At 43.2% G+C, this 23,995-nt stretch overlaps 1 protein-coding gene across 4 annotated transcripts; it reads right to left on the minus strand.

Annotated features, from left to right (window-relative positions):
- Positions 1 to 738: 738 nt before the first annotated feature.
- CHD1L (chromodomain helicase DNA binding protein 1 like) lies at positions 739 to 23,993 on the minus strand. Of its 4 annotated transcripts, none has more exons than XM_074897299.1 (23): positions 23,754 to 23,993; positions 22,060 to 22,172; positions 21,170 to 21,276; positions 19,815 to 19,929; positions 19,051 to 19,082; positions 16,961 to 17,043; positions 15,534 to 15,704; positions 15,033 to 15,188; positions 14,011 to 14,103; positions 13,455 to 13,551; positions 12,147 to 12,220; positions 10,952 to 11,062; positions 9,282 to 9,396; positions 8,688 to 8,841; positions 7,427 to 7,592; positions 5,977 to 6,122; positions 5,457 to 5,620; positions 4,534 to 4,739; positions 3,391 to 3,489; positions 2,568 to 2,638; positions 2,190 to 2,304; positions 1,832 to 1,940; positions 739 to 1,138 (listed from the first exon to the last, which is right to left on the minus strand). In XM_074897299.1, exons 1-23 carry the CDS (start codon positions 23,848 to 23,850, stop codon positions 1,060 to 1,062), a joined length of 2,673 nt encoding a protein of 890 aa, XP_074753400.1. In that variant the 5' UTR covers positions 23,851 to 23,993; the 3' UTR covers positions 739 to 1,059. The 4 variants fall into 4 exon arrangements, with proteins under 4 accessions (XP_074753400.1, XP_074753392.1, XP_074753418.1 ...); XM_074897291.1 differs by having other exon boundaries at positions 15,534 to 15,696; positions 16,962 to 17,043; positions 23,754 to 23,992; XM_074897317.1 differs by lacking the exons at positions 16,961 to 17,043; positions 21,170 to 21,276; positions 22,060 to 22,172; positions 23,754 to 23,993 and adding an exon at positions 20,046 to 20,460 and having other exon boundaries at positions 15,534 to 15,696.
- Positions 23,994 to 23,995: the final 2 nt, after the last annotated feature.

Raw genomic sequence — 23,995 nt, forward strand, 5'->3', positions numbered from 1 at the left:
TGTGTTGGCAATTAGATATTTAAAGACATACTTTCCACTGCTCATGGGGTGATTTCCTATTGGAAGCTAAATTTTAAGCTGAATTAAGTTTGGCACCTCACAGTCTCTCTAGTCAAAACACTTATTATGAGAGCTACTATTGCCTGGTTGTACTAAAAAAACCCCAAACAACCACAACCTAACAGTGCCAACAATGCAAAAACCAGGAAAGTTCTATTACAATAAAGAAAAGACAACATCAAAACCTCTGCATTAATATTTCCTTAAGGTGAATCAAAGGGTCATGGAACCTTTCACACCACTTTTGTAAGGAACTGGTTTTGCCCAACAGTTGCAACAAAGAACTGCGTAATGAAAAAGCAGCTGTGGGAGAAGAAAAGGTGTCATTTATAAAGCCAGTCTCAGGTTTTGGCAGCCTTGCGCGCCTTTGCCAAGAATACTGGTCAGGATTTTGCTTGACTGTAAGCATGTGATTATGCAGCTGAATTTTGTATTTGAACAAATATAAAGTCAGATGGACTTCTGGGGAACTGGAACAGTATGAACTGTTTTTACTCTGTGGTTGTCATGTGGTGGTGTTAATGCAGACAGCTTCCTTTCCCCTAAGATGTCTATGGGGACACGTATGTGGAGTCCCAGGTAACCACTAAAAAGCTGATTGAAACGAGGTATAATGAGACAAAGGATGAAATGTGGAGAAAAAATATGGCCAAACAATACCACATTCCAAGCTCTAGCAGTAACTTAATGTAATGAGTAAGAACTGACCATCAGTGAAAGTTTAATTTTCAATCTCCAAAACAGATTCAGGGATTAAGCCAACATCCTTATCCAAAGACTATCTGAACAATTAAGCAGTCTCATTCCTCTGCAGAGCAACTGACAGTATGTAAATATTCTGGCCAATAAAGGCAGAGAGACACTGGGGCAAATAATGGCTGTGTAAGGCATGTTTATGAAGTGGATGCATACAAACTGTTTGCATGATGTTGAAAAGATCCTGGGCTTTTTGCACGTTTCTGTCCAAAAAATTGAGGGAACAATGAAATTACTGCATCTTCATGGCTTTGAGACTGTCATTGAAGATGAATATGGTTGTGAAGTAGAGGAAGAGCCTTTATTCCTAGGGAAGTAGTATCTAATAAGAAGTGTCAAGGAAATGCTGTCAAGGAATGTCAGACAACATGTCCACTAAGAGATTCACCAAGGAAGGAGGCAGAATGCTTTGAACACTATTCTTTGTTTCAGGTTTTCAGTTTCACAGAATTGCTGACTGTGGCAGTACAGCAAATGCATATATTCCTAGAGAAGTCACAAAACACAGCCTCCTTTGTAACCTCTGTTTCCTTTCCTGGAAGGTGAAAGCAATGAGCTATTTTGTTTTAAGAGCCTGTCCCAACACACACCAACTCCACCATGTTCAGCCAAGGAAGCAGGTTATCACTTGCTTGGAACATTGTAGTGGTTTTTTCACATTCTCACTTCTGCTATTTTCCGAGTCACCTCTGTTACTCTAAAATTCCAATCATCTCCCTCACAGATGTGGCATATACAGATAAGTGGATGGCTGTCAACAGAAGACTAGCACCTAGCTCTAACAAATTCTGACAGGTATACTGAATCACACTACTCTGTCATTATGCCCTAAAATGGGGATTCCTCACTGTGGAATGAGCACCTGGGCGACAGCAAAGTCAGAGACATGAAGTTTTTAGCTGGACTGTGGCATCTGTGTCTTGCCTCGTTTCCTTGCTTTGCATTCACCAAGATATTTACGGGATCATTTCAATATTATATTGTGAACAACATAAGACACACTCCAAAAGGATACATAAGAGTGGGGATACCCCGTGTTGCCAAATATTTTCGGATGAGCCGCTCAGTGCCATACCAGTTGAAACCTTTTGTTGCATACCCAATACGTGGAAGATGTACTGTTGCTGAGGAGGAAGGAACAAAGAGTGCACATTCTTTAGGACAAGATACACACAAAGAAAGCAGTCTAGATAAGGACTTCAAACTACCCCACAAGAACAGAAGAAATATTGTGGAACACAACACATCTGCTGTGGAGATCTCACTCTTACCTCACTGTAGAAAAAACAGTACAGGAGAGGTGGAAATTGGTTGCCTTCTTTAGGTGAAATCACACATGTAAGGATTCACTGTTCTGCTGCACAGACACTTACCATTCCTTTTCTTGGCTGCTAAATAAATCTTCTTCAGGCCCTTTTCCAAAGCAGACAGCTTAATGCCAGACAAATTGTTGGACCGATCCCGGTGCTGAGCCACAATCAAGGCCAGCTAAGGAGAAATCACACAAAAAACTGAAATGCAGTCTATATACAGAGCTAAGAGACACAGTGATAGCTGCTGGAAAATTGCATTACTAGCTATTAGCTTTAATAAATGAGAAAAAGATCTCGTTTTCTCTAATGTTTAACTGCAACTTAGCCATGTTCAGTATGCAGTGTCACTGTTACCAGGAAAAGGATGTAATGTTCATTTCACACAGCTTCAAAAACATGTGCACAGAGCAACAAAAAAAAGGAGCTTCTCCTTCTCACCAAGTCTTGTCCTTTTTTCCTGGATTTTTTATCATCAATGGGGAATAACAGGGTTCCTCCCAACTCAAGGTCTGTCCAGAAAAGAAGAACAGAATAACAACAACAAAAAAATGAGTCCTGAAGAGTCAACAGGCAATCAACACAGCAGTGATTTCACTACCACATTCTGAATTATTCTCTTGGCTTTCTTTATCTCATGATGGTTTCATCAGAGTCAGACCCTTTGCCCAGCGAAACAAGACAGACATTAACCCCCTCCCACCCACCCCAAGACACCCATCCCAGTTAAAGATCACAAATGGAAAGAGAGACACTGGAACAAGAAAGCATCTCCCGGGAAATTAGAAAAAATAACAGGTCCGCCTTACAGCAAGATGTGTATTTCTCACCAGCTGCAGGTAGCTCAAAACTGCTAATACATGCTCAAGAGAAGATTAGTGCTTGGAGGGAACCAAAGGCTCAACTGAGTACTGCCTGAGGTGGCTTTCATCCTTCTTAAGAGCACTTTGACAGAAGATAGTGCTTTGTCTTATAGTGTGAAAAAATCCTGTAAATAATGCACTAGCTTGGGGTTTTTTCTGTTTTTCTTTATTATTTGCAGCATGGATCAGAATGGCCAAGCCCTATGCAGAGTTCTCACACTCCAAACAAGTCAAGTCAAAGCAGCCACTGTATTGCTACTTTAAAAGCTAGGGAAGCACGTATCTAGAGAAAGAGGAAAAAACATGAGTTTGAAGGTATCCAGGCCCCTCACTCCTGTGACATAGGTGCGATTTAAGCATTTTCAGGTATCTTGGCCTAAGGTCATGTTTTAACCTCTTACCTTTCATCTTTCCCGCCATCTCATATATTTTCCTTGGCTGATCAGAACGAGCCTCCAGAGCTGTAAATAAACCACCCCTTCCCCAGCGGCCGGAGTCATCTAGAAAAGATTACTTTTAGAAAGTGAGGTTGAAAACCACCCCTGCAGGAAAGGGACCCACTCTGTATAAACACAATGAATGATTATCAAAAACGGGAACCACACATGAACTTAAGTCAACCAGTAACTCAAGGGACCATCCTAGAGGATAAACCTCAGCCCTTGAGAAAAACAAACTTGTCACAGTTCCCTGAAAAACTCTGTGGGAAGAATTCCTTCTTACTGTCCACTGAGGATGCTCAAACAAGCACCAACCATGGCACTGAGCATATAAACCTGTCAGTATCCTCACATATGTGCATTCAGGTGCACAGAGCATGCACCCAGTATGTGTCCAGATTGGTGCCTTGGGCTTTTCCACTTTAAACATTAAGTTTTGTGCTCAGTTTAACATAAACCAAAGCAGATTATAACGTTCTGCTGGAGCCCTGGTAAAAGAGAGGCTCCTAACCAATTCAAGAGGAATTCTGTAACGTGACTAGATGATCTTCAAGGTCTTTTCCAACCTAGATGATTCTGTGAGTCTGTAAATTTCTCTCCCTCAGCTTTAATGTCTTAACATAGGTCCTTCAATTAGGAGACCAGCCTAGAGCTTCTGTACTGTCAGTGTTGAGACAAGCACTGGTAAGAGAAACTCTGACCTCAGTCTCTGGAAGTGCCCATTTCTCTCTGCTGACTGTGTAAGGGAGATGGTTTTCAACCCCTACAGCTGCCATGGGATGAACAAAAGGCCCAGCTCTCAGGAGGAACTGTTCCCACTTGGCCACAGACAGAAAATTTCAAGCTGTACAGGCACCTTTCAGGAAGCTCATCCATAAATCCAGAGAGGGCATGAAACACCCAAGTACACTTTACTAGTACTTGTGTGGGGGTTATACATGGTGGAGTAGAGGCTGTATTGCCTCTGAACCATTCAAGATTAAGTCAGACTCAAATCCAAATTATTTCAGTCTGGATGGGAATTAGAAACTACTGAGCTAGTAGGGACAATTCAGTCCCCCTGTCCACCTCACCCAACAACATTCCTGTTGTTAGAAGACCCACCTAGGCAGTGGACAATGATGGCATCTTCCTCTTCTGCTTTGGGATAAGTGACATCTCCCATGACATACTTGATATAGTTCAGGTCTGCATCTTTGTAATCTAAATCCACATTCAGCCCAGCCTCATCCTCAGACTCTTCCTCAGAGTCACTTTCCTCTGAAGGCAGGCAGGTAGATGTGTAATGATTTTCCTCCCACCAGGCCTTCCTGAAACAAAAGAGAAGATGATGTTCAACGAAAATCAAAGACTGGGGGCACACACCTTGTTTTACATCATTGCAGTGAAACACAGGAGACTGAGACCTGCATTCCCTCTGCTCCCCTCCCCTATTTTAGACCAAAACAAATTTTACAACAGTTGTTATCTGTAATATTAAGAGCCACGTGCCAGTGTGATAAACAAAATGCAAAATGCATGGAAAAAGTGAGCATATAACGGGCAAGGAGCTACTTAGAGTGGTGAAAAGGAGGAACATCTAGGAAACGAGGAGAAATTTAAGACACAGGCCAGAGTCACAGATGTCAGTCGAATACATAGGGGCCAACCATGACATTTCAAAAAACTTCTCCCAAAATCTCACTGTACATTCAAATATGGGGTTCTTACTCAGGCCACAGTCTATGAATTAAATTAGATGGGAACTAAGGCAGTGCATTCAGAGGAAAAGAACCCTTGCTAGGGGCTCAAGCCATTTTCCCACCTTCACATCCCTGTGTTATACAGTTTGAGTACACACAGAGAAACATCCTGATGTATGAAGTTATCTCTCATGAGGGTGGCCTGCAGTCATTTCGTCATCTCCTTCTCCCCTCATTCCCAGCCCCACCTGCCAGAGCAGATACAGAGCACGACTTGTTCTCATCAGACACACATTTCTAGTGTAACAGACATCAGCTTACTACTAGATGCAGTACAAACCATACTTTTTCTTGTGTTCAGCCTCTGCTTTTGCTGCCTTCTTTTCCTCCATGAGCCTTGCTCTCTTTGCTGCTGCTTCTTGGCGCTTTTTCCTCCGAGCCTCCAGCTCCTCTGCGCTCAACAAGTGCTTCCTCCTCGCTGACTGTTCCCGGAGGCCTGTGAGAAGGGCCTGGAGGAAGAAAGAAGTATCATGGAAACAAACTGCTCATCTTAAAGCCACGTCTGGTATGCACCTTAACCTACGCTCCTTTCCCATTTGTCTACTTGTCCACAGGTCCCAACTGTCACATAATATGTGGTTTCGTGACCTAAGTTTATGACTGCCCTGCATATCGCATCTCTGATCTGTTATCAGAATTGCTGAATTGTCAAGCCCTCAGATTCAAGAGCCAGCTCTACTATATTGACATCCAAATCTTTAAACGTGCCTTTTGCAAGCTGTGGGTAAAGAGAGAAAACTGTCAGCCTCATTTTCCACAAGCAAATGAAAGAGCATCATGTGCCTTGTCATGTCTTTTGTCTTACATTTGCTTTGTTCCGGAGAGCTCTCCCTTCCTTACTGGTCTCTTCCCTCAAGGCTTTCTGAAGATCCAAAAGCTGATCAAATGCCTTTTTGTCTTCTCTGCTGGGTTCTTTTGAATAATCTTTGCCTTCGTACACGTACATGTGATCTTTAAAAAATAATTAAAAAGTGTAAAAAGGAACTCAAAGCCACTAATACCTAAAATGTACAGTAAGATCAAAAGAAATTTGGCTTCTCTGTGACACCCTTCAAGAGAAAAAAAATGTTCACTCTCGTAATTTGTGTCAGCATCAAGTAAAAACAAGAGATTCATCATTTGCTTCCTTACTTTTAATTTAAGTCATTTATACTGGCAAAGAACCTTTCTTCCTATTTTGGTCAATTAACTATTTTAAGTTGTGGCTCCATCACTGTTCTCTTTGGTCATTCCATCTCTGCAGCATTTAGCTTTGCTACCTAATTAGAGGCAATGCTTGTAAAGGGACAGCAAGCTTTTGCTTTTGAATTCCCAAACAAAATAAAAGCACAGAACTCTGGCAGCCAAGAGTTACTGCTCATCAGATGAACTATCTTCCCAAGAACTATTACACAGTGTGGTACCACTGCTCCTCTAAGTTACCAACAGAAAATACCACTCTTTACTAACTCTCAGCAAATAATTACTTGTTGCTGGTAACTGCTGCAGGATGGACAATACCTAATCTGCAGGGCCACATTTCTGCTTCAGTCACAGATCTATATTTGAGTGTTACTATGTACTCAGAACAGAAATGCAGTCTTTCTCACCATGACACTAGAAGAGGGAAAGTATCCTTAGAATTTATTCTCAGATAGTATGGGGCTATGAAAAACTACTCACAATTGTGACAATTCGGACTGGAAGGTAGAGTACTAAAGACAGACTAGGTTTGTTCTAGTTTAGACTCCATGACTCTGTGGTTCTTATCTCACATTTCAGATTTTTTTAAGGTTTTTTTAGCTTGTGATTTTCATGGCCAATGATCTTTTGTTGGGAGATAAATACAAAACACCTGCTATATAGCCTTTTCTTAAGTTACCATTATATCTCCAAAACTGTAGATCTATCTTAACAGTTCTCTGTGGGAAAAACAGCATCTACAATTTGAATACTTCTCCTTTTCTCGTGAATTTCATACGGGGTCGCAAAATATTTGAAACACATGAAGGAATTCAGCTCCCCAGCCACCAAACTGGGCAAGTGTTGTTACTATTCTCTTACAAATAGGCAAACAAGGACACAAAAAGAAGAAAACTAACAATAAAGGCTTAGAAAGAAAGTTTGTAGATAGGTCACAAACAACATCCAAGTTGCTCACTCAATTACAAATCCACTTTTCTTGTTGCTTGAAAAATGTCACCCCTGCCTGGGAAGCCTTCTCTAAGAGCACCCAAGCATCATGCATTTCATAGGTATTTAGATTCTTAACTTACTCTCTGTATCCTCCTCTTCACTCTCTTCTTCGTGTGGCAGCACAACATCTGTTACCCACTTCCCTCCTTTTGTCTCTCCAAGGATGTTCTCTAGCTCCACATCTTGTATAGTACTTCCCTCAGAGGAGAGCAATTTATCCAAGCCAAATTTCAAGATTTCACTCAGCTTTAACAGAGAGAAGGGGAAGTTCAGTATTAATATCTCCTAATTCCATGCCAATCCCAGTCTCTTAAAACTTCTCAGGCTTAAATGCAAAGGATGTAGGAGTAGAGAAATCTAAGTCTTAATATTACCTGTCAAATACTTATGCTTCAACACATTTAGTTCTCTCAGCACCTAATGGGACAGGCCCTTACAACATATCTCCCTCAAACAAAACCCATCCAGACTTGGTCTTTTTTTTTCAGGGCTAAATGACAAAAGAGCATTGTACTGATTGCATTCAAGAAGCTTTCCTCATAGCCAGAAAGATCAGGCTTGGTTTTGTCCCCAACACCTTTAAAACAAAAGCTTAAAAACCACAAAAATCCACGGGGAGAAAAATATCTGCATGGAATTTCCTATGGGCTCAGTTCCACTTCTCCCATGGAAACTGCAATTGCTGAGATACATGCTGATGGGGCAGGGAGGGGAGGCAGCAGGGAAAAGGAGACACCAATTCCAAACCTCTCTGAGGTTTAGCTGCACACAGGGGATATATTCTCCTAAATGTCACTTTGCTTGAGGTTTTCAACCCAAGTTCTCAGAACAAATCTCAGCTTTCTGGTCAGAATTATAAATCATGCCCTGACTCTTGAGACACTGTATTTGCCAAGAGGTCAACAGAAGGTTGACCAAGTTTCAGACTAGCAGCTGAAAGCTGACTTAAGTACTTATCATCAGCTCTGTTTCTGAGAGAAAAGTACCAGAGACAGATAAGTTCTACAAACAATGAGTCAGCTTCCAGTTTAGACCTGTTACAATTGAAAATAAGCAAGTAAACCAAGGCAAGGTTATGCCTTTCCCTCTTCTCCAAAAAAACACACCCTTTTTCAGCAATGCATATGCCTCAATGTTGTGAAAACTGTCTTCAAACATCAGATCTTGTCTGGACCTGAGATGTCATTTTGGTTCCTAAGATATGCAAAAGCTGATGTATCAATGCATATCTCCTCCAAAACATGTTTGGATAGGTTCATATCAGACATAAATACAGAAACACTTTGGGACGTTACTGGAGTCAAACTGAGATGTTACTGGAGTCAAATACCTCTATTTTACCTGTAACTCTGCTGCTCCCTGAGGCTTGGGTGCTCCCAGAGCAAACTGACCCCCTTCTACGATGGCATTTGTCAGCCGGAGCTTAGAAGCAGCTCTTCGGTAGATTATTTCTTCAATTGTATCTCGCCCAATCAAGCGGATAATTTTTACAGGCCTTGCAAAGTTTAAGAAAATGCTTATTATTTTGCTTTTTTGAGGTGCACTAAAGCTGTTTCCTGTCATGAAGCACCATCCCCCCACCCACTCCTTTGGTAGAGAAAAAAAGGCAAGAACAAAATCAACAAAAATAAGCAGCAGAAACGTAATGCTGATACAATTGCTTCCTGACAGAGAAGAAATGCTCACTGCAAAAGTACAAGCAAACGTCCAGATTCCCTCTCCTCCTCCAAATCTACAAAGCTCCCACCCTAGACATATGACAAGGTCAAGACTGCATGAGGCTGCAACAAAAAGCCTATGACATAAAATCATCTTTGCTCTCCTTCTTTGATCTTCAATCTATCGTCCTTTAACCCTCCACTGCCTATGGACAGGGAAAACGATCCTGAGAGACCAAGAGTCAGCAACCACACCAGAAGTAGCAACATTTCTCACTTGTGCTGTCCAATCCGGTGAGCTCGTGCTATTGCTTGCAAGTCATTTTGTGGGTTAAAATCACTATCGGTAAAAACAACTGTATCTGCTGCTGTCAGGTTCATGCCAACTCCACCTATAAACAAAGAAGAAGGTCACAAAATATGTCACCAGCAGAAAATAAAGGAGAAGCTGGAGAATTTATGCTATGCAAGGTTCTGTCAGATCTGACCCACTCTATCTAATTAAATCCATCTCCCGAGCCCAAATCTAAGCCTCTTAAGGATCTAAAAGGATAGGTAAACTTTCAATTTCCAGCTTCCAGCCTTCTGCAACAGCCCCAAACAAAGCTGTACTGTGCAACGTAGTCAAAAAAGATAGGGTGCAAGTGAACCAGTCACAATTGATGAACTCAGACATATTCTTCTGCTGGCAGGCAGATTAACGCAACAAGGACTGGCTTCACTGAGGCTACAAGGGACTGCCCGAGTCATGACTTGGCTGCAGCACAGAAGCTACAGGTAAACACACTGCTGAAACAGTGGAAAACATCGGGCCCAACTATACAATAACCAGAGCCTAGGTATTTACATGACTCAAAGTTGTTGAGGTTAGTTTGGGCTCTCATGGAATGAAAAAAAAAAAAAAAAAGAGTTAATTATATTTTTGTAAAAACCCACTATTATGACTATATATTGTAGATAAAGAGGAGGGAGCCTGCTGCCTTACATTTCTTCCAGCTCATGCCAAGCACCTCTTCACAGTAATCAGAACATCCCTGCAAATGGAGACAGTTCTGCACCTGAAAATCTTGGTCCATAACATAACAGTGATGGAAATACTGTTAGCACAGCCATTCCCAGCTGAATACAAGATGCTTTGGTCAGATGTAGCAATGTGCAGTAAAAAACAACTCTTAAGTCTGGCTGACATGGGCAGGGAGAGTTCAGGCACCGTGGTGAGAGATGCACTTCTTCCTACCATCTAGCGTTAGGCACTTCTCTTTGGTCTCTCTACATACTCTCCTCAATGCACTGCAGTATCACTGGAGCCAGGCTCATACAGGAAAGTCTGACCAGAAGCCCAACGGAAGACTTAGTTCAAGTTTGATGTGTGGATCCCTCCTCTGAAGACAAGCCTGCCTCGGCACTTGCTTGAATAGAGAGACAGGGAGGTTTGAAACTGTGTAGAAGACAGATCTACCTGAGGAGCTAAGAGGGGAAGAAGCACAGATGGCAGTCCCATGGTGTTCTCTGCAGTCTCAGGATGGTAAAAGACTCTCATTTGAGTCTGTCTGCCAGCTAGAGAGCATATCCATGCTCAGCAAACTTGGGAAGCAATTCCACCAGCTTACTTAAAGGAAGCCTGTGCCCGCCTAAAGTCTGGTGCTTGCAGAAACAAGATGCTAGTGAGATTCCTTAAGTCTGGCACAGGGACAGGCACTATGGGACTTGGAATCAAAAAAGTAACTCAAGCGGCTGCAATATGAAAAGTATCTTGGCATCAGATGCCAAAAGGAAAGCAGAGAACAGATACCTTAGCTGAAAGACCCAAGTTCAGGATGTGTCTTGTCTCCCTCAAAAATCTCCCATGTGAACAGGTTCTGCAGGACTCAGAATTCCCCAAAATCTTGCCAGAGAGAGCAAAAGAGTACAGAAGCAAGATGGGTTGTCTCTCATTTCCTTACTCACCTGCTCTGGTGCTCAGCAGGAAGATAAAGATGGGCTGTTGACCAAAGTTCTTAATGGCAAGATGTCTCTCTTCACCTCTGACGGAACCGTCCAGCCGCTCGTAGCTGTAGCCTTTTCAAACAAGCAAAACATACGTTTCTGAAATTCTGTCTATGCTCTTACCCTCTTACCTCATTCTCTGTTGTCTCACTGCTGTCCTGAAACTTTTTAGGCCAAATCCTCAAGCCTTGATTCTCATTTTATTGCCTTCAAGTCCTTCCTTCTTTCCCAGTTAAGTCTGGCATAAGCTTAAGTAGTGACCCCAACTTCCAGATTGACTGTCAGCAAAGGGTAATTTAGCCAAGTCTGAAGCAGAGAGTCTTAGCATTTCATTTACTGCTTGGAAACACAACAGGAAAATTCAGAGCCAAAGTAAAAGAACATTAGCACACAGTCCCATTTCAGACTATGCTGCACTGCCTCCTGGCCCCACAAAACAGGCCAACAGCCATTGGATCCTCCTTATGCAAACTCCCACGGCCTTCAATGTGTTGCTGTGGGCAAGCAATATGGGATACGGCCCTACATTTGGCTTTATCCCGCATTATTACTTGTCCAAAACCATAAACAACAAACAAAGGCCTCTTTCATGAGAAATCCTATGTAGGCATGAAGCCATGTGGATTGAAACAAAAGAAAATGTCCCAAGAACACTTTGGTAACCTGGCCAAAAATGGTCTGATCCAACCTGCCCTTGCAGACATATCAGGGCCCCACTGCCAACAACTGTTTTAATCAAAATTTAATTTCCTGGTATGAATGTGTCCCAATTCATGTTTTGTGCTGGACAAACTGAGTCTAGAGCAAGACTACTGCCTTTAGTGCGATTAGTTCAGGACTCGGGTACATAATGAAATGTTGCTACCCTGCCATCTGTTCGCTCCATTTTATCAAGGAACCAAAGCTGAAAGTACTTTGAAGAATAACATTTAAGAGTCAGCTCATTTCAGGCAGGTGGTAACACAGCAAAGAGCTGAACTCAAGACCCTCCAACTCATAGCACCATTGTGGGAATATGGTTTCTATATGCTGAGAAGCAATAAATCCTCACCACAGTCCCTTCTCCCTCCCAGGCAGATGAAACAAAATCACAGGAACAATATATGGCAGAGATCATTAGGATAAGCCCTCTGCTGCCAAAGCATGCAGAACATACCTCTATAGTCCATGTAGTCTTGCAGGATATCAAGCAGTTGAGTCATCTGGGAAAAGAGCAAGACACGGTGGCCACTGGAAGAAGAACATGAGACACCATGAGCCTCAACATGCCGTGACAGTGTTTCACAGAGTGGTAGCCGGGTTACAATAGTTTAACCAGTCACTGTTATCTGGCAAGGCCTCATCACTCATGTAGTCTAAGCCTCACAGAGTCACGGCCCATTCCCTCACCACATTTTCAGCCCCACGTCCAGAGGCAACCAGTCTGCCTCATGTGCCATCATCAGTCACCATGTCTAGTCTGGAGTCACAGAAATGTAACGAGGCTCTGGCACAGCTCTGCCAGATGGATGCAGCCTGGTGAGTATCCAAAGGAGCCTTTCTAAAAGGATCCTCAGCTTCAACCTAGCATCAGGTCTTCCTCATCACATGACCTGCCACACCAGACTGCTCTCATATCATACATACAGAGCATCTTAAATGCTGGGAAAATGTAATACAGAATCTCTCTGTCAGCAGAGCATTTCTTCCTCCAGCAAATGACCCTCAAAGATCAAACTCTGCCTATAATCGTGTATAAGTGAGAAATCAACTCTCCTCCCTTCCAGCTCTAGGCCTCAGTGCTCTGTTTAAATCAGACTTCACTGTAGAGCAGAACACAAGCATTTTTAAGTTCAGAATTTGCATAGGGCTAGTCCTGTGGCACAGACATTCAAGGGAGAAGCACCCACTCACAAGGTGCTACACAGCAGAAGGACAAAGACCTCCACAACCACATCAGAACTTCCCAAGGTCTGCTGAAGCTCTGTCAACAGAGCACAGCACCACGAGTTCTGACTGCCATTCCCAAAGCTGACGTTTCAGTTTATCCTTGGTTTTTGGTCTTTGGTCAAATTGCTTTTTCACAGTTGCTATGCATTCTGCCTCCCAGGCTAACACAACAGAAGCTACTCTCAGGAAACCCATGGTCAAACCAGATATGCTGAATACCACGTCAGATGGTTATTCTCCCAGGTTCCCAAACATGGCAAATATGAGAACACGTGAGAGAGTTAGTGAAGTGTTTTGAGAAACATTTAAAAGGAAGCTACAAAAATCTTTGAGGTTCCTCTACCAACTCTAATGCAGCTCCTTATACTGAAATGACTTCTTTCAGGTAGTCAGTAACGTGCAATAAATAGGGCAGTGCTTGAGTTGTGATGAATATCTGCTCAGTCTATGGCTACATAAGGTAGTCTGACCTCCCAGTTTACCTGTTCTCCCTATATCAACCCCACCCTGTCTTCCCCACTCCAACATGACATACCCAGCATACAAGAATGAAAGTAGTTTATCCAACAAACACAGCTTGCCACTGGCTTCAACAATATGGTCCCCAATCTCAAAGGGTTCTGGTTCAACACCTGGAACAGAAAGGAGTTTCAGAAGCAGACCTAATGCTATGCAAGTAACAACTCAGTCGTCAGCCTCAGTGTGTATACACCACCATCACCAAGCAGACCCCCATGATGCTTCCTTGAGAAGTGATGGTCCTTCTCTGTCTCTAAAGAACACCTTCAGTAGTTCACAAAGCATCGTGATTTCATTCTTTAGGTGAGAGTAGGTGCATTGGTGAGGAAACAAGCAGAGAGCTTTGCTCTCAGAGTTCAGAGACTCAGAGTTCCCAGAGTCCCCTACTTCGTTCCTCATTATTGATGAACTGTCATATGTTGGAACTGGTCACAAACTAACAGCTGGTTCTGATTCCAGTACAATGTTGTTTATTACTTGCTTCTTCTAAGCATTGCACTGCCAAGCAATAATAGAAAAACACTGTGCAAATCAAGAAACTTCTATTTCAAGAGAGAGGAGTGCTTTCTTACCATTGAAAAGGTATGGGTGGGCAACACACTTCCGAAGCTGAATTAAAACATTCTGAAGTGTAACCTTCCTTCCTGTTTCACTTTCAAATGCATCTGGAACAAAGAGCACAGAAAAGGATTTGAGCAGCAAAGCCCACACTCTACCAATGGGCGTGACTTGGAATGTCCGGGCACCGAGCGCTGCTCTGCAATGCTTCAGCACTGGAGTATCTCTTTCTGCGTATCACATCTGCATTTGAATTCCCATCTCAAGACTAACACATCTATTTTTGTGGGCCGAACAAAATTTCCCTCCCATTCTTTGGATAAGCCTTTAGAAAAAGACCCTGATGAAAACTACTCTGCCTTGTCAAACTCCCTGGAACTTTCCAGACTCCCTGGAAAGGGTCACTATCATTTTTCCGAGTGAATTGTAGATCTAGAAATCATCAAAAATAGTGAAAATTTGGTGCAGTTCATTTGAATTTTCCAGCAAAACAAAGTAGTACAGCAGGACGTTAAGAAGGGTTGCATTTTTGCAAGGAGAAAAAGAGGGTATGTGCACATATGCTGACTTTAGAATGATCAGGCTGCCAGGTGATGCACGTTCGAAGTGCCATTGGCTCCTTGATGCACCAGGCATTAGCCCTAGAAGAACAAAGGGTCTCCATCCTCCCAGTTTTACTTTCCCTACATAAGCACTGGCAAGCCATATGATGTGGTATGTATAGATGGAAGAGGAGGAATTCAGAGAGAAGCAAACACTTTCTCTCTCATATCTCAGGGTGCTTTGTTACAGTTAGTTCATATGTGAAGTGACAAGGAGTGAGCTATTAGGGTAAGAGTCTGTGGCTGCATTGTCTATATGGCCCTGTGGTTTCCTAAGGAACTCACATCTACATCCAGTACATTTAAATTTGCTGTATGGCATCTATACTACTACTGGAAAATTTGTATCTTCTCCTTCACTATAACAGAGCACAGATTTACAAAATTAATTCTGGTTATAAAATTAGCTGATAGGGTTCAAACCTCTCAGTTACCTAGATCTTTTGTCAAAATGGCCTTGTAGTACTTCCTTTGCAGAGCTGACATTCCATGGTACAGAACCACTTCCACCTTCTTTGGCAGCTCTGCAGCCACCTCAGACTTGACTCTTCGAAGCAAAAACGGCTGCAGAAGATTGTGCAATTCTTTGGCTATGCAGAGGCAGGGAAAAAAAAAAAAAAGTTATTATTGCATTAAATGTAAGAAATTTTTGCAGTACCTTCACAACTATACTTTCAAAATAAATGTATAAGGAACTTTACATCTATCACTGAAATGATTCAAGACCAGTTTTACAGAAAAAGCAAACTACAGCTGCATACCTTAAATATGCATGAGCTACATTAACGTAAGTAATCATTACTTCTAGTGGCTTTGTTTTAAAGCTACTCAGCATTCAAAAAAAAAAAAAGCAAATAAAGGGGACACAACATGTCTGCTTCCTAGTCAAGACAACAGTGGGTTCTGATTCAAGTATAGCATTGCTTATTACTGACCTGGCTCACTCTCCTTTTCAATCGCCTGGTAATACTCAACAAACTCTTTCACTTGTTCCCTAGGAAAGATGTCAGGCTCAACAAGGCTGAGTAAGGAGTACAGTTCCTGGAGGCTGTTCTGGATCGGAGTGCCTGTGAGTAGCAGGTTGAAGCCTACTGAGAACTGAAAGAACCAGCACCAAAACAAAATTATTAGGATAAAATATCTGGAATGAAACGTTACTTAATATACAACTCCACCCACACCACTCTTAAGATGACACGTGGCACAGAACTGCCTGCAGAATGCTGCAAATGTCTGCCAAAACCATCCAACATAAGGTATGGTGTGACAAACAGCTCCACCAAACTGACTAGGATGGCACCCATGCAAGGAAGACATTGTAAGCAAAATAAGAACAAAGTGCAAAACTAACACCATTAAAGTTCTCAGATACATGCACTCAACAGTCCAATACTGCATACTCAGTGTTAGGTAATGAGAGATGACTGGAAAATGCTGTTGGAATACGATAGAGAAATGAAACTGCAAAAGACTAGGTTCCATTTCTGTTTGCTGGCAAACTGACAAACACAGAAACATTTTCTGGTCCAAGTTGCTTACAGTAATCCTTGTAAAGAGACTTGGGGATTATGGTTACCTTTGAAAAAATACAAGTCTTCTCTCAAGTTTGGCGATAGAAAATATGTTAAAAGGAGAACTAAGGGGAATCTTGCCTATTTCTTTGTGGCTACAACCAATCTGAAATACAGATATCACGCACAATACATTCGGAAGATGTAAGACTTTCAAGGAATTTAATAAAAAAATTTAGTTTTCAGAGTACTGTTGTAGTTCATTGTTGCTGATACCAGCTCAGACCTAACACATGTTTCACCAGCATGACAACAAGTGTAACCTTCACTCAGACAGTCATTGTACTTTGGCAGGGTGCTTTGGAAACTGGAGTAATTCTACTAATTTCAGTTTAAAAAGGGTGGTTCCATTAAATGGGACAACAGAAGTCAATTGTTCATGACGTGAGGTCCCATGAACTAGGCAAGGGTTCCTTCTCCCTCCCACAGCTGGAGACAGCCTCTTATTGCTTTAAATTGTCTTAGGTCGGCCAGACTTCTCCCACATCAGTAGCACAGCTGTGGTTCAGCACTATGTCGGACTGCTTTACATTTTTTGGTCTCTCAAATGGCATCAACGTACCAAGCCCAAACATGATTCACAATGAAAGATAAGCTCCAAATACTGCCCACCTCCATGCAAAGCCAACAAGATTACGTCTCTGCCACTAAATATGAGAATCTGTTCACCAACTCTGATGGCAAGTGGTTGTGGCCCAGAGCTTAATAAATACTCAGAAGAACAGAGAATCTGTATGTTATACTGAAGAGAAAAAAGGCTTTAGACACTAAAAGATGGATGAGTTCTTTTACCTCAGAAAGCGTCTTGTAAAGCAGAGAACTCTGGTTTTTCAGCCTGTGAGCTTCATCTACAACCAAGGCAGCCCAGTCAAAGCTGAAAAAACCAGCATTCTTCAGTTAGGGGCAAGCAATTAATTCTTGTCATGATAAGAAGACTGAAATAAGTGGTGGCTCTGCTTGGCTAAACTTGAGATGGTCCTACCCCATGAACCACAAGCAAACATCACAAGCAGGGTGGGAGGAATTCACCAAGTACTGGTTTTCAAGAGCCAACGCAGCTTCTTAACCATAGCCTGGATGAGTTTTTCTGAAACTAAAACTAAATTCACTCAAATTTGTTGCTTCTGTCTCCACCCCTCCTTTCTATGGGGAAAAGGACATAAGCACAAGTTAGTCAAACACTCAAGTAGGTCTAGAATTTTTAACAAGAGACATGTGAAACTATGCCCTGGCACCTCTGCAAAAACTAACAACTGTGATCAGGTAGTGATGGCAGAATGATTACAAGACTTTTGCAAATCACCCAAGACATGACCTACACCTTGTTCTGGCCTTGATATAAGCAGTGTCTCATCAAGTAGGCTGCAGAATCACTGGTGACCTAGTAGATCTACTAGGCTTAATACAAACTCCAGATCTTTTCAGTCTCAGTGTTCATGTCTGCTTACCACAGAGTGATTTCCACATAGTCAAGTCTGGCTGATAGGTAGGCAGGGGAGGGAAAGCTGGAGGATGATGCTTTTCTTACCCACACGCTTGTCTTCTCAGTGGAATACAAGGCCTGGAATCACAGGGACCTACATTCTCCCCACAGCTCTTCTGCATCCCTTGATTCCCTTCTTTGCTATTTAAGAGTGGTTCTCCACTGCCAGGACAGTGAAATGTCATTATTCTTATTCTACAGGCTCAGCAACTGAATATCTCCACATGAGATTAGAACAGGGCTCTTGCTCAACTCATTTTGTAGTTACACTGCTTGTAAGTGGTGGTAAAGACATCTGATAACTCTGACCCATCTTTACAAGTGCTCCAGGTGCGCTGACACAGGACAAGGTACAAATGATTAGCACTTTTTTCAGAAGGAATACAAGGGAGCAAAAAAACCCTTAAGTGACATGGCTTTGAGGTTATGTGTAGCCTTAGAAGTAGGAATTTGCACTGGAGCTGACATTTCTGTGATACTAGGGCTAGTTACTTGCTTCCTTGGGTACTACATCTCAGGGCTAGGCTGCAAAATAAGCAGAATCATGTGCACCAACGCAGGACATGATATAAAACTGTAAGGACTGTATGGCTATGGCTACCTTTCATAAGGCCTGGTTTCCACCAGTGGCCAAGGGGCAGGTGCTTTGCAGAAAGACAATGGGGCACCCACAGTGGGCTCAGCTAGTTCTGGGAGATCCAAAATTGTGTTAGTGGGGGCCACGGGGTTTCTGCTTCTACAAAGATCTTGAGCCATTCGTGGTATCTGGCTGCCCCCAGCATTTGTCACAGCCCTTATCACTCTTGCAAGGCATTGGTGCTATTACTTAAAAATATGAGCATTCCTCCCCATTTCAAGTGTAGGCTTCTGTATAATCCTGCACAGCCATGGCAATACTTCCTACAGGCTGAGCTTCAGCTGTGTGATCAGTCTTGCTGGAAAGCATAATGCTCCATAAACCCTCCACAGTTCTGACTGGTGGCAGGAGGCAATAAACTTCAGGATATGGTATTAGCACATGATCACTACAGTATAATGCAGGTCAATTTCAGCAAATTTTGCATCTAATACCTTTATAATCTGAAGCTTTTGAGGACCTCCTGTTCTAAATATCAATCGTCTGGACTGATATTTAGTGTACTACTATAAGCCACTATGTATCACATTATTTTGACTCCACTGGCTTGAAAACTGTCCTTGGGGGAAGTTCATGTACATCTTAGCTGACATTAAAGATTCTTCATTGAAAGCTGATAAAGGCAAAGCTCTAATCACAAGCAAAGAACATCCTTGGCTCTTGTGAAACAAGTGTTGTATCTTACAGACATACAAACATGCACTTAAGAATCGCTGACAGATGTGCAGAATTAAATTTGAAACAATTAAAACCAGACTCACGATTTTAGAAATGCTGCATCCTTCAGACAAATCTGCAATGAAAAGAAATGAACGGTGATTTATGACTTAAGTTAATACACCAGTTAAGACACAGAACATCTTTTTGTCTACTTGCAAAATGTGGTGGAATGAAGCAGAGGGGAATGAAGCCACTTCTCACCTGAGAAAAGTAACATGACAGTATTGTAACCACAAGCTGTTGTGGTCCTAGATTTTAATTCTTGTCTGGCAAAACACCAGCAGTAGAACCTCAGAGAATTAATGGAAATTTACACACACCATAAATGCGCCTCACCTCTGCGAAGTTTTTTATATCTTTCTGACTCAGTAAGAAGCACCATGCACTGTCAGCATCACTCTAACCTGCTTCAGTGGATTAATCTAAGCTATTACAATGTCCTGACAGCATCCTAAAGCACAGATATTGCTTGCCCAACTTCAGATCCAGAGGAAATCAGGTCACTCAAGAGAAATCCTTAAAAAGCACAGAATTTTATCATCAAAAGCATGTGTTTTCTCTATTCAAGGTGTGATACAGCTATGCAGTAAAGATGGAGTTAAATTAGATTATCCTAGGGACACAAAAACTGCACAACTTAGATGAGTTGGTGAAATAGGTTACAGAGTAGATTCTACAGAGTAGAATCACTGAGGAAGGTCAGAGATGAGTACAGAGGATGGGGCAAGAGCTGGGTGGTACAGTTATGGAAAAGGTGAGGGAAAACTTGAGCCCTTCTCTTTCAAGTAACAAAGACATCATGTACCTCATATGTTGTCAAGAGTGCATGGAGGTGAGATCGCTCTTTCAGGTTCTGCTGCAGTTTGGGGCGCTCCTCCTTGTTGCCTATATATGTCACAAAGGAAAGACCTGGAGCAAACCTGTTGTCAAGAGAAAGATAGAACAAAAATGGTGAGCCAACCTGTCTCTCATGTGTTTATGACCCTGGACCCCATTCTCATACATAGCTACTGCACAGATAATGAGAACCTCCTACCCAAACAGCCTGCCCTCCTGTGAGATCTGGCTGGATCTCAGCTTCTGAATCTAACTCCTTCCTGATTCATTTGCATCTCAGGTTGGCACCTCAGCTGCTGGTTCTGGTTCGGACAAGTCCCAAATAAACTGCATTCTCCTAGGTCTCAAAAGTCCAAGGCACATGACTGAAAACCAGTCTCATGGCCCATCTGCTATTCTGAAATGGAAAAGCTCATGAGAAACAGGTGAATGAATACAGTTTGCCCAGATGCAACCAAAGAATCGGCCTAAATAAAGACAGACAATGTCTGCAGCAAACAGGCCCAAGTTACGGCCTCAAAAATATATTCCTCTTAGCCAAAAAGCAGATAAAATGAGTTCCATGGACGAAGAGCTGGAAACTTAAAATTCTTCCTCATTCAATCCCACCACTGATATTTGCCTAATATTGCTCCTGGACAGTTGCTCCCTGTTGACCTATGAAGGTATGCACCTTAGCCCAACTATTCCAACCACAAGTCTATCCAAATCGGGCCAACTTGTTTTGGAATGTAACCTGGATGACTTCAGATGCTGAGAGACAGCATCACCCAACAGCCACACAGACAGGCTTTTGCTCTAATCTTTAACTTTCTGTCGTCCCACTTAAAAAGAATCTTTGTGCTCCAGCTTAAAAAGGTACACAGCAAATGTGCCATGGGCACAGTCACTGCGCCCCAGTGAAGATGGGTTGCATGCACAGATGTAATGTGTTTTGCATGCATATGTGAGCATGCCAGGAAAGATACTATTCAACTTGGGTCTTACCTTTCATCATACAGAATCCTGGCTGTCTTCAGCAGATTTTGCCTAAGAGAGGCTGAGCATGGAGGGTTACAAATCAACAAAAATCAAGGAGCTAGTGGTGGCATTTGGACCGAAAGTCAGCCAATCCTATAAGTTAGATGAATTCATGTATATCATGGCATTGTAAAGACTATGAATTAACTGCATAGTCTGCATTGACTTGTTGGTTTAGAAGCTTCCTTTTTTACTTTTTTTCCTTTTGAAAGGAAAAAAACTGTTGGACTGAGCACCTCTGAAGAGAATCTTTGTAACCTGCTGTGCAAGAATATGATGAGCTGGGCAACTGTTGAAACTTACCTCTCAAGTTCCTCCTTCCAGTTGCTCAGAATGGACAGAGGACAAAGTATCAGAAATCTCTCTTTGTTCGTTAATTTTTTTGTCAAATAAAGAAGTAGAGAAATAGTCTAGAAGGCAAGGAAAATAATTTTTTTGATAACAAGGAAAGGGTTCAGCCCAGTAGCTTGAACCTACATCAACTGTCCCCTTTCTGAGCTCTGTGGCTATTTCCCACAGGTTCTCTAGCACAAAGCATAGCTAACAGAATACCAAATGAGATCCACCATCAATGACAGAAGTGCTTAGATCCCAAAATGTGACCTTGATATCTGGAGGCCCTTTCCAAATACCTTTCCCTCACAGTCACAAAAAAGAAGATCTACCATACATCACTTCCTAAAACTACCACTTTGTTATTTAAGACCACTGAATACCACCAGCTGAACCAAAGCGCAAGCAGTCATTTTCCAACAAAACTGAAACCCCTTGAAAAACTTACCAAAAAAAACCAACTCTGAAAAACTTGCACCTGTATTGTATTGCATCCATGTGTTGACAAACTCAAAAATCACCTTGCTGCAGGTGCATCAAAACGACATCATCCTCTCTGTACTGGCTGCGTATTGCGCCTTCAACTCTGTGCACTATGAATTATGCATTAAGGTGTCTGTATAAAATGACCATTCATCTTTCTATAAAACCCCCAATCATTTTCAGAATGCTACTCAGGACTTAACAGTTGTTTTAAGTGATTAAGGAATGAAAGAAACAATGAGCTCTCAGAGTATGGACTTCAGGATGGGGCTGCTTAACTGACCAATCATTAGGGTGCTTTTTCTTTTTCATTCTGCAGAAACACTGGGCTAAAAAATTGTTAGGCAAAGATCAATTTCCAGAATAAGATGACACACCTGACAAGTCTTGCCAAGACCCATCTCATCTCCCAGGATACAGCCATGCTGGACTTTGTAGCATTGAACCAGCCAGTTCACACCTTCTATTTGATAGGGACGAAGCTTAATGCCTGGGAATAAAAGTTAATTTGTTACATTTACACAATCATCCAATACACTCTATACACAGTTACACCCTGAAGCCACCAAAAACGGGTCCTGACCAGAACAGGCCTTCCCAAACATCTGCCTTACAGGAAAAGCACACCAGTTTTCAGCAGGAGCTGGTTTACCCTGCTGGAGAGCAGAGACACCGGTGTTACAGCAAATCCATTAAACCATATTCAGGAACTTGTGCATACACAAATGCCCCAAGTCATTATAAAGGCCTGTACAAGGAACCTAATCTGATAATTAATCCACTACTTTGCATGCCTAAAAGACAGCTTGATTTTCAGCTCCAGACACTTTTAAAAATATGTAAGTACTAGACCCAGGGACACGCTTTAGGCTACTGGACATGTTTCTAATAATCTGCTATTGTATAATAATAATTTCTCAACAAGATATTTTCCAGTATTCCTGCAATTGTAGGCCACTGTAGCTACTACCACCACTGCAGTCCTTATTATGGGGCACAATATGTCAAAACAAACACAAAACGAGTTGGGCAAGAGTTCTCAAGATCTTTCCTTGTACCTGGACTCAAGTGCTGTGTATTGTTAATAACTCTATGGCACTGCTGCCATCTCCTTCCTGGGGAAACTGAAGCCCTAGTAGCAGAGGGATTGAAAAATGGGCTCCCCACAGCTAAGGAAAACACGCAAGCAGGCTGGATAGCCCAGGCGCTCCCCTTTTGCATCCACCCTCCAGGCAGTGGAGAGCACCTTAAAGCTTTCACACTCAACATCAAACCACTCCGAGGCCTGATGATCTGCTCCTGAAGCACAGAGTTGTCTGTGCAGAGCCATGGCAGCCCTAAAAGCAGGACTCGGGAAGCCAAGGCTCTGGCCTAACCACCCGCCTTACTGTGAGGCTGAGGAGCATGGGACTGAAGTTGCCAGGGAAGGCTTGCACAGAGCAGCAGTAGCCTGATTTACAGGCCCGGAAGCCACATTTATTTATTTTTGCCTTTATTTCACAGAATCATCTAGGTTGGAAAAGACCTTGAAGATCATCCAGTCCAGCCATTAACCTCACACTGACAGTTCCCAACTCCACCAGATCCCTCAGCGCTGGGTCAGCCCGACTCTTCAACCCCTCCAGGGATGGGGACTCCCCCCTGCCCTGGGCAGCCCATTCCAACGCCCAACAACCCCTTCTGCAAAGAAATACTTCCTAAGAGCCAGTCTGACCCTGCCCTGGCGCAGCTTGAGGCCATTCCCTCTTGTCCTATAACTTGTTCCTCGGCTCAAGAGACTCATCCCCCCTCTCTGCACCCTCCTTTCAGGGAGCTGTAGAGGGCGATGAGGTCTCCCCTCAGCCTCCTCTTCTCCAGACTAAACCCCCCCCAGTTCCCTCAGCCGCTCATTTCTTTCAGACCCGGTGTCTGTTCACACAGAGCCCCGGCGACCCACGGCCGCACAGCCCCAGGGCCCCTCCGACATCTTCTCGCACAAACCGACCCCCCGACGCGCGTTCCCGCTCCCTCACCACCCCTTCCCCCGGGGGCAGCCCGGGGCCTGGCCTGCTACCGGCGGCGGCCCGCTGACCTGTCAGACCCCACCGGTAAACGTCCGCCTCCTCCACACCCGGACCCCGCGCCCGGGCGCTGCCTGCGCGGCAAAGCGCCTGGAAGAAGCGGGACATGGCGGGAGAGCCCAGGCTCGCCGCGGCCTGACAGGCACCGCTACTTCCCGCCGCTTCCCCGCCGCTTCCCGCTCCCGGCGGGGCGCAGGCGCTCGGGCGAGGCCGGCCCGCGGGCGGGACGAACCCCGAGCACCGCCCCGGTAGG

The sequence above is a fragment of the Athene noctua genome, chromosome 1 (genome assembly GCF_965140245.1).
Source record: "Athene noctua chromosome 1, bAthNoc1.hap1.1, whole genome shotgun sequence".
NCBI lineage: Eukaryota > Metazoa > Chordata > Aves > Strigiformes > Strigidae > Athene > Athene noctua.